Source organism: Thamnophis elegans, chromosome 13 (genome assembly GCF_009769535.1).
Source record: "Thamnophis elegans isolate rThaEle1 chromosome 13, rThaEle1.pri, whole genome shotgun sequence".
Taxonomy (NCBI): domain Eukaryota; kingdom Metazoa; phylum Chordata; class Lepidosauria; order Squamata; family Colubridae; genus Thamnophis; species Thamnophis elegans.
This window is the reverse complement of record NC_045553.1, coordinates 3,699,557-3,709,716: the sequence shown is the minus strand read 5'-3', so window position 1 is coordinate 3,709,716 and position 10,160 is coordinate 3,699,557. Positions and strand designations below refer to the sequence as shown.

Here is a 10,160-nt window from a genome sequence, read left to right as displayed (position 1 = left end):
TGTAGTCCCCGCCTTGAAAACAGTGGGGACGGGGTCGCAGCCCCTGCTAGCCAGAGGGGATTTGGAAGCCAAAGCGGGGCTCGGGGCGGAGACTCCCACCCCCCCCCCCACCGCCAAAGCCGGCTGGCTGATTTGCAGCGGGCGCCCGCGGCTCCCAGGGCTGCAATTCCACCCTTGCGCGCCCTCGCGGAACTGCCTTGCGCGCCCCCGCGGCCTTCCGGTCTCCTCCTCCTCCTCCACCACCTCGGGGCCGCGCTTGCGTGGCGTCCGCGATCCCGAGACTTCCGTCGGGCCGAAGCCAAACGCAGCGCCGCGGAGGTAAACGGGGGGCGCCAGGTTGGGGAAGCTGGTCTGCTTTTGGCTGGAGCCTGGGAAAATCCCACCGCCTCTTTTCCCACCCGTCTATTTTTTTTAGGGGGGGGGGAAGAAGTGGGAGGGGGCTGCACAGCAAGTCCTGCGGCTGCTTATTTGGGGAGGGGGTCTCCTGCTTTGGCTTTGGAGGACCCCCCCCAACTGTCCTTGGGTCTGTTTTGGGGCAGGGGGCGGTCAGGGAAAACGTCCCCCCTCTGTATTTTTGGGGTGGGGGGAGAGGGGGGGATTTGCACCTGCCTGGCTAGAGGAGGGGGTTTCTTCCGGGAGGGGAGGGGGAACCAGAGCCAGCCCTGCACCCCTTAAGTCTGGCTTGCTAATTGGGGAGCCATGGGGGGGGCAGTAAAAGGACCCCCCTCCTTGGGCTTATTTCTATTGCTGTCCTATGCCTGTTTTGGGGGGAGGGGGTCTCCTGCTTTGGCTTTGGAGGACCCCCCCTAACAGTCCTTGGGTCTGTTTTGGGGCAGGGGGCAGTCAAGGAAAATGACCCCCCTCTCCTTTTGGGGGGGGGAAGAGGGGGGATTTGCACCTGCCTGGGTAGAAGGAGGGGGTTTCTTCTGAAAGGGGGGGAACCAGATTTAGCCCCCCCCATCTTTGGTCTGCCTTGCTAAGTGGGGAGCCATGGGGGGGGCAGTAAAAGGACCCCCTTCCTTGGGCTTATTTCTATTGCTGTCCTATGCCTGTTTATTTTGGGGGGAGGGGGTCTCCTGCTTTGGCTTTGGAGGACCCCCCCTAACAGTCCTTGGGTCTGTTTTGGGGCAGGGGGCAGTCAAGGAAAATGACCCCCCTCTCCTTTTTTGGGGGTGGGTGGGTGGGTGGGGGAGAGTGGGGATTTGCACCTGCCTGGGTAGAAGGAGGGGGTTTCTTCCGGGAGGGGGGGAACCAGATTTAGTCTGTCTTGCTAAGTGGCGAGCTATGGGGGGGGGGTAGTAAAAGGACCCCCCTCCTTGAGCTTATTTCTATTGCTGTCTATTTTGGGGGAGGAGGGGGTAGAAGTGGCAGGGGGGGGGGGCTCGGCCTGCAGAGCAAGTCACTCCGGCTGCTTATTTGGGGAGGGGGGGGCTCCTGCCTGGCTTTGGAGGAAGCACCCCCCCCACTGTCCTTGAGTCTGTTTTGAGTCAGGGGACAATCACAGAAAATGACCCCCCTCTTTTTTGGGGGGGGGAGTGGGGATTTGCACCTGTGTGGATAGAAGGAGGGTTTTTTTTCCAGGAACGGGGGGGAGAACCAGATCCAGCCCCCCCCTCCCATCTGCTAAGGGGGGAGGCCTTGGGGACCCCATGTGTATGACTCAGGGGGGGCGTTGCAATAACTGTACCCCCTCATTGGGTTTATTTATTGCTGTCCCATGCCTGTTTATTTTGGGGGGTGGGGGGTAAAAGCAGAAGACACCTGCCCCCCCCCAAAAAAAACACACACACAGACACCACTATCTGCATTTCCAAGGGGAGAGAAGCCCCCTACCCCCATTGCCACCTGCCCTCTTCTTTTGGGGGGGAGGGACCGGTGGATGGAACATCTGTCTATTGGGGAGGGGTCTGGAAGGCCTCCTGGGGAGGTTTAAGAGCCCCCTCCACTTCCCTGCTTAAACACCCCCCCTCCCCAATTTCATTCCACTGTAAAACATCCCCAGGAAGGCCTGAGAATTAAGGGGAGGGGGCTGCAGGAACAGCAGGAAGCTGTTATCCTGAGGCCGCCCAACCACTGGAAAACATCTGTAGCCTTACGTAATCCAACCCGTTTTGTGTGCTTGTGTAGCTCTGGAAAGAATGAAATGGGCTGTGTGTGTGTGTTGTGTACTGTATTTATGGCTTTACAGCCAGTCCTCAACTTATGACAGTTCGCTTATTGACTGTTCGAAGTTACGAAGGCACTGAAAAAAGGGACCTTTTTTCCAAATCGGCAACTGACTCGTATTGATGACGGTCACGGGTGTGTGTGTGTGTGTGTGTGTGTCACGTGATGATTGATTTCCCTTTTGCGACCTTCAAGAAGGTGGGGGAAACCCGATTCGCTTAACGACCGGGATGATTCATTCAAACAGCTGCCTTGGATTCGCTTCACGGTGGTTAAACGATGAAGGGTGGGGGGAAAAAAACCCGAGGCGAGTCTCTCTCAACCAGCGTCTCGCTTTAACGTTAGGCCGACATTGTCGGGCTCCGTTGCGGTCGTAAACCGAGGACTCCCTGCGTTGATTTGGGCCCGCTGCACGCCGTGCGAACTCGTTCCCTCGGCTGGGTTTAGGAGGTCACGTTGAAAAGATTAATCCAGCTTAAATCGCCCAGGTTGGATTGTGGATTAAAAACTCCCCTGAAACGGAGACCGAAGCTTCGAAACATGGCGCCTGAGCACGCACAGAGTGCATTTCTTTCCCTTCTTGGGTAGCGTTGCGTTCCTGTGAAATTTGAGCTGATTCTTTTCCCTTCTTTTTTTGAGAAATTATTGGTTTCGTAGCTGCAAATAGAGAGACGATTTGGGGGAGGAAAATGGGGTGCGTGTGTGTGTCTGGATTTGTTGGGGTGTGCGCAAATTGTTGTGTGAACGGCATAAAATGTCCAGAAATGAGCAGATTGCCGCTGGTTGTCAAAAGAGGGGAAAAAAACCCAGATTATTATTATACCGTTTGGGAATCTTTTTACCGGTGGTTAGAGAATGGACATAAGAATTAATAGCAAAAGAAGTTATGTAAAGCATGGAAAATGTAATTTACAGTCAATATAACTAATAAGTTAAACTGTGATAAGTTAAACAACTTATCACAGTGGCGTTGTTATAACATTAGATAAGGTATTGGAAATTAAGCTAAAATGAGATTAAATAATGAATAAGAGCGTGTATTTTTTTTTATTTCTTTTTAATTTTATCAATTTCATATATACATTCACAATTATATGATCCCATAACTGTTATTAATAATATGTATTTATAACAATTTTTCCCTACTGTTGACAATATAGTTGAAGATTGCTTTTTTAACATCCCATAGATCCATCTTATCTTACAACGGTCCTACTTCTTCTTCCCTCCCTCTTTCCTTCCCTCGTTTCTTCTCTCCTACTCCCCTTCCTTCCCTCCCTCCTTCCCCTTCCCTCCTTCTCTCCTTCCCTAAATAATGAATAAGAGCGTGTATTTTAAGGTTCGGCATGAAATATTTGTACCCGGACAACATACTGGTTCATGGAAAATTGATTGTTTATATACAAATAAAATAAAAATAAAATATATGTTTTTAAAAAGTGTGCAAGGAAGAGGGATGATAGCTAAAGCCACTGAATGTGTCCCCAACGGAGCATTAGTTGAGGCAGTCCTCAACTCCCGACAGTTCATTTAATGACGGAAGTTAACCCGCACTGAAAAAAGTGAATTTAGGGCCCCTTTTCACACTTATGAACGTTTGAGCATTCCTGTGCTCACGGGATCAAAATTCACCTGCTTGGCCACTGACTCACACTTACGACGGTTGCAGAGTCCCGGGAGGGGAGGGGCCTCCACTTTTGCGGCCTTCTGAAGGAGCCAAGTCCATGGGAGAAGCCCGATTCGCTTAACAACCAGATTGCTAACTTGTCAACGGCAGGGATTTCGCTTAACAACCGGGAGGCGAGAAAACGGGGGCAGAAACTCAGTTAACAACCGTCGCGCTTAGGAAGGGGAATCTTGGCCTCGATTGGGAACAGGCCGCGTCCCGAAATCTTGGGAGTAGCAAAAGGACATTCGGGGACTCCATGCCGGAGAAATATTTGGTATTTCTCCGGGGGACCGAAGAGAAATACTTTCCGCGCGCTGTTTTGTGGGTCCATCTTGCGCCAGAGGAAAACGACAACTGCAGCCACAACCGCAACCGTAGAACTGGGTGTTGTTTTATCCAGTTTAACCTCCTGGGAGATTTAATTCCACGCCCTCCGTAAGAGCAGCTGCTAACGAGATTAGCCGTAGTAGGCCTGCCGGGGATTTTACCGGAGGGAAGTGAAGCAGAAAGTGTGTTTGAAAGTCCCAGATAAGGCCTCACTTCCTCTCTTTCTCCTTCCTCTCACCCTTTCCTTCTTCTTTCCCTTCCCTTCCTCCCATTCATCTTATTTCCTCCCTTCCTTCATTCCTGCCTCCTTCCCTCCCTCCCATACACCCTTTTTTCCTCCCTCCCTCCGTCCCATTCATATTTTCTCCTTCCTTCATCCCTCCCTCCCATTCATCCTATTTTCTCCTTCCTTCCTTCCCTCCCTCTTATTCATCCCATTTTCTTTCCTCCCTCCTTCCCGTCTTATTTTCTCCTTCCTTCCTTCCCTCCTATTCATTCTATTTTTCTTTCCTTTCTTCCTTCCTTCCTCCCCCCATTCATCCTATTTTCTCCTTCCTTCCCTCCCTCCCTCTTATTCATCCCATTTTCTTTCCTTCCTCCCTCCTGTCTTATTTTCTCCTTCCTTCCCTTCTATTCATTCTATTTTTCTTTCCTTTCTTCCTTCCTTCCTCCCCCCATTCATCCTATTTTCTCCTTCCTTCCCTCCCTCCCTCCCTCTTATTCATCCCATTTTCTTTCCTCCCTCCCTCCTGTCTTATTTTCTCCTTCCTTCCTTCCCTCCTATTCATTCTATTTTTCTTTCCTTTTTTCCTTCCTTCCTCCCCCCATTCCTATTTTCTCCTTCCTTCCCTCCCTTCCATTCATCCTATTTTTTCTTTTCTCCCTCCCTCCCTTCCACTCATCCTATTTTTTCTTTCCTTCCTCCCTCCCCATCCTATTTTCTCCTTCCTTCCCTCCCTCCCTCTTATTCATCCCATTTTCTTTCCTCCCTCCCTCCCGTCTTATTTTCTCCTTCCTTCCTTCCCTTCTATTCATTCTATTTTTCTTTTCTTTCTTCCTTCCTGCCTCCCATTCATCCTATTTTCTCCTTCCTTCCCTCCCTCCCTCTTATTCCATTTTCTTTCCTCCCTCCCTCCTGTCTATTGCTATTGCTATTATTTTCTCCTTCCTTCCTTCCTTCCCTCCTATTCATTCTATTTTTCTTTCCTTTCTTCCTCCCTCCCATTCATCCTATTTTTTCTTTCCTCCCTCCCTCCCATCCTATTTTCTCCTTCCTTCCCTCCTATTCATTCTATTTTTCTTTCCTTTCTTCCTTCCTTCCTCCCCCCATTCATCCTATTTTCTCCTTCCTTCCCTCCCTTCTATTCATCCTATTCTTTCTTTCCTTCCTTCCTCCCCATCCTATTTTCTCCTTCCCTCCCTCCCTCCCTCTTATTCATCCCATTTTCTTTCCTCCCTCCCTCCCATCCTATTTTCTCCTTCCTTCCTTCCCTCCTATTCATTCTATTTTTCTTTCCTTTCTTCCTCCCTCCCATTCATCCTATTTTTTCTTTCCTCCCTCCCTCCCATCCTATTTTCTCCTTCCTTCCCTCCTATTCATTCTATTTTTCTTTCCTTTGTTCCTTCCTTCCTCCCCCCATTCATCCTATTTTCTCCTTCCTTCCCTCCCTTCTATTCATCCTATTCTTTCTTTCCTTCCTTCCTCCCCATCCTATTTTCTCCTTCCCTCCCTCCCTCCCTCCCTCTTATTCATCCCATTTTCTTTCCTCCCTCCCTCCCATCCTATTTTCTCCTTCCTTCCTTCCCTTCTATTCATCCTATTTTTTCTTTTCTCCCTTGCTCCCTTCCACTCATCCTATTTTTCCTTCCCTCCTATTCATCCTACTTTTTCCCTTTATTCCCCCCTTCATCTATTTTCTCCTCTCTCCCTCCCTTCCATTCATCCTATTTTCTCCTCTTTCCCCCCTTCCTACTCATCCTATTTTTTTCCTTTCCTCCCTCCCTCCCATCCTATTTTCTCCTCCTTCCTCCCTCCCTTCCTCCCTCCCTCCCTCCCTCCCCGAAGAAGTAAATTAGCCCTTTTCTTGACCTTCCTTCTCCTGCTGCTAATCCTTCAGCGGGGCCCGTTGTCTTAAACCCGTGGCCTCCTTTTCCATCTAAATCTCTCTTCCTGTCTCTTTTTCTCTTCCAGAGGTGACCAAACCAACCAGCCGTCAAGATGAGCGACTCCAAGTATTTCACCACCACCAAAAAAGGTAAGGGGGGGGGGGCTGCTGGCTGTGGTTCACCAAGGGAGACCTGTTGTGGCCCAGCAGGAACCGTTGGAGCTGCCACCAGACTCCAACAGCGTGGGGCCCCCAGAGTCAGCTCTGGAAGATGTGGAGGACCCTGGACAGGATTCCGACTCCGAGCAGGGCGCAGAGAGGCTGGTTGGCCACCAGGAGGCGCCGGAGGCATGGAGCAGCGGTGAAAGCCAAAGGGAGTTGGTCCCTGACGGTCAGGCCCGGGAGCAGTGGGGAGGAGCTAAGGGAGTTGGTCCCGGACACCAGGCAAAGGCGGGCAGATAAGCGCCGACAGCAACTACGCAGATACAGAAGTTAATTGGACCCAGGTGGTTGTAATTAGGCCCTTCCCAAGAGAGTATATAAGGAGAGACTTTGGGAGGAGTCTGTTTGCAGGATTCAACTAATATACTAACGCTGGAGAAGCTCTCGTATGTATTTCTTATCTTGGAAGTCTGGGTTGCTGCCAAAATCTTGTCGGTGTGTTAATTTACTGTGAATAAATTGTCTAGCAGTAATCTTGTGCCTCGTTGTACGAAGGGGAGGTGGTCAAAACAGAGACCCAGGGTCAAATTCACAGAACACCCAAGTCTAGGATGAAATGGCGCCAGAGTTGCCTCCACAGGTGGAGTTATTTCATTTTATGTATTAAATTCATTCGCCGATCGTCTCATTTGGAAGCCGAAGAGATCAAAATGGAACCGTGGCCTGTGAAACCCCAACAGTGGCTTGATTCAACTTAACGGCCGGCGAGAAAGATCGCAAACTTGGCCGAAAACGTACTTTTAAAAAATGGTCTTGGAAACGAATCACGACGGCTGGGATCCACCGACGACGATTCTGTTTTGATTCTTTGGGCTTCGACGCAAGACGGCCGGCCAATTAAATTTGGGGGGGGGCTCTACCGTGGTCGTTAAGCCGAGGACCCAATCCTTTTTCCAGGGGAAATATTTGAACTGAAGGCCGAGCTGAACAGCGACAAGAAAGAGAAGAAGAAGGAAGCTGTGAAGAAGGTGATTGCATCCATGACAGTTGGGAAGGACGTAAGGTATGCTGCCCCTTGGACGGTAGGAGTACCCAGCTGGATTCTGTCCGTCCGTCTGTCAGTTCATTTTGTTTGTTTATATCCCGCCGTTGTTATTTTTATAACTAACTCAATGCCTCAGGCGGGACTAGAACTCCCAGTCTCCTGGCGATTGGCCCAAAGTCACCCAGCTGGGTTTTATGCCTCAAGCGGGACTAGAACTCCCAGTCTCCTGGCGATTGGCCCAAAGTCACCCAGTTGGGTTTTATGCCTCAGGCGGGACTAGAACTCCCAATCTCTTGCTGATTGGCCCAAAATCACGCAGCTGGGTTTTATGCCTCAGGCGGGACTAGAACTCCCAGTCCCCTGGTGATTGGCTTAAAGTCACCAGCTGGTTTTTATGCCTCAGGCGGGACTAGAACTCCCAGTCTCCTGGTGATTGGCCCAAAGTCACCCAGCTGGGTTTTATGCCTCAGGCGGGACTAGAACTCCCAGTCTCCTGGTGATTGGCCCAAAGTCACCCAGCTGGGTTTTATGCCTCAGATAGGATTAGAACTCCCAGTCTCCTGGAGATTGACTCCAAGTCACCAGCTGGGTTTTATGCCTCAGGCGGGACTAGAACTCACCGTCTCCTGGCGATTTATTTACATCCCGCCATTGTTATTTGATGTTATTTGAGACTCCCAGTCTCCTGGTGATTGGCCCAAAGTCACCCAGCTGGGTTTTATGCCTCAGGCGGTACTAGAACTCACCATCTCCTGGCGATTGGCCCAAAGTCACCCAGCTGGGTTTTATGCCTCAGGCAGGACTAGAACTCCCAATCTCCTGGCGATTGGCCCAAAGTCACCCAGCTGGGTTTTATGCCTCAGGTGGTACTAGAACTCACCATCTCCTGGCGATTGGCCCAAAGTCACCCAGCTGGGTTTTATGCCTCAGGCAGGACTAGAACTCCCAATCTCCTGGCGATTGGCCCAAAGTCACCCAGCTGGGTTTTATGCCTCAGGCGGGACTAGAACTCCAAGTCTCCTGGCGATTGGCTCAAAGTCACCCAGCAGGGTTTTATGCCTCAGGCGGGACTAGAACTCCCAATCTCCTGGCGATTGGCCCAAAGTCACCCAGCTGGGTTTTATGCCTCAGGTGGTACTAGAACTCACCATCTCCTGGCGATTGGCCCAAAGTCACCCAGCTGGGTTTTATGCCTCAGGCAGGACTAGAACTCCCAATCTCCTGGCAATTGGCCCAAAGTCACCCAGCTGGGTTTTATGCCTCAGGCGGGACTAGAACTCCAAGTCTCCTGGCGATTGGCTCAAAGTCACCCAGCAGGGTTTTATGCCTCAGGCGGGACTAGAACTCCCAGTCTCCTGGCAATTGGCCCAAAGTTACCTAGGCGGGTTTTATGCCTCAGGCAGGACTAGAACTCTCCGTCTCCTGGTGATTGGCCCAAAGTCACCCAGCCCCTTTCATGCTTAAAACCAAACTAGAACTCACCGTCTCCTGGCTTTTATCCTGCGGTCTTAATCGCCAGACCAAACTGGCTCTTTATATATTTAATTTCAGCACACCAGAATATCATTTGAGCTGGATTTAATTTTTCTGAAATGGTGGCGTGGCTGGGCGGGGGGGAGAGCGAACCGTTACCTATCATGGATACTCAAGGTTCCATATTGGCAGAGAAACCTGGTCTCGCTTAGCAGCGGGAAACGGGCTCTGTCGTGGTCGTAAGTCGAGGAGTCCCCGTGTTGTTCTCAAGATGCGGGAATGATCCTTCAACCCACCTTCCGTTTCTCCTCCCAGCGCCCTTTTCCCCGACGTGGTCAACTGTATGCAGACCGATAACCTGGAGCTGAAGAAGCTTGTTTACCTGTATCTGATGAACTACGCCAAGAGTCAGCCCGACATGGCCATCATGGCGGTCAACACCTTTGTTAAGGTGAGTGCGGCGGTGCCTTTTTGGCTGAGCGGTGCTGGAGAAAATCCAGGTGAGTGTTCTGACCTCGGCTTCCCCAGCAGCACGAAGCCGAGTCCTCATCCCGATAAACCCCTTTTATTGAATTGACAGCGAATTCCTCTCCAGTGAAGTCCTTCCTCTCCTACCGTCTTTCGAGAGAGTTCACAATTACCGACCTTGATCAGGCTTGGAGAGTAGCCAGGCCAAGATCTTTCAGGCGCCGCAATACTTGGAATGAACTAAGTGCCTCCTGCAAACTCCACTCCCCTTTCGCTCCTCTTTTATTCCCTCTGGGAGGGGCCATTCACCGTCCACCTCTGGTTTTACTCCCAAGTCGACCCCTGTTCTTTAGCTGTTCCCTTCTCCTGGCAGCTCTGCGGATGCGCACACTGGGAACAGGCTCCAGCTGTTCCTCTGCCTCGCTGCTGTCAAGCTGCGAAGGCAGCTGAGAACTGCCAGACGGCCTTGGCCCCCTCGGAGTCCTCGTCCGAGCCTTCTCCAGCCTCCAGGACTGGCCCAGGTTCCTCCCCAACCTCCTCACTGTCCGACTCTGCTGCCAGCTCCTCTGGCCCCTGGCGGGCCACAAAAGCAGGTTCCAATCTGGGCCCATCACCACGACCAGCGGTTTTGTCCGCAAGGCTTAGCAAACAGCCTTTCCGAGGAATGTTTATCCACACGAACCTTATCTCGCTTGGAGAACTGTCAAATAACTAGTGTCCAAACGCAGAGCAAGACAAAACTTGG

At 51.1% G+C, this 10,160-nt stretch overlaps 1 protein-coding gene across 2 annotated transcripts in view; it reads left to right on the top strand.

Annotated features, from left to right (window-relative positions):
• The first annotated feature begins 211 nt into the window (after positions 1–211).
• AP1B1 (adaptor related protein complex 1 subunit beta 1) overlaps positions 212–10,160 on the top strand; it is a 36,226-nt gene continuing 26,277 nt past the window's right edge. For both annotated transcript variants that reach the window (XM_032229271.1, XM_032229270.1), the window contains exons 1-4: positions 212–318; positions 6,354–6,417; positions 7,387–7,492; positions 9,263–9,398. In XM_032229271.1, the coding sequence (XP_032085162.1) occupies positions 6,381–6,417; positions 7,387–7,492; positions 9,263–9,398 (279 nt within the window). In that variant the 5' untranslated portion in view covers positions 212–318; positions 6,354–6,380. The remainder of the gene's footprint in view (positions 319–6,353; positions 6,418–7,386; positions 7,493–9,262; positions 9,399–10,160) is intronic.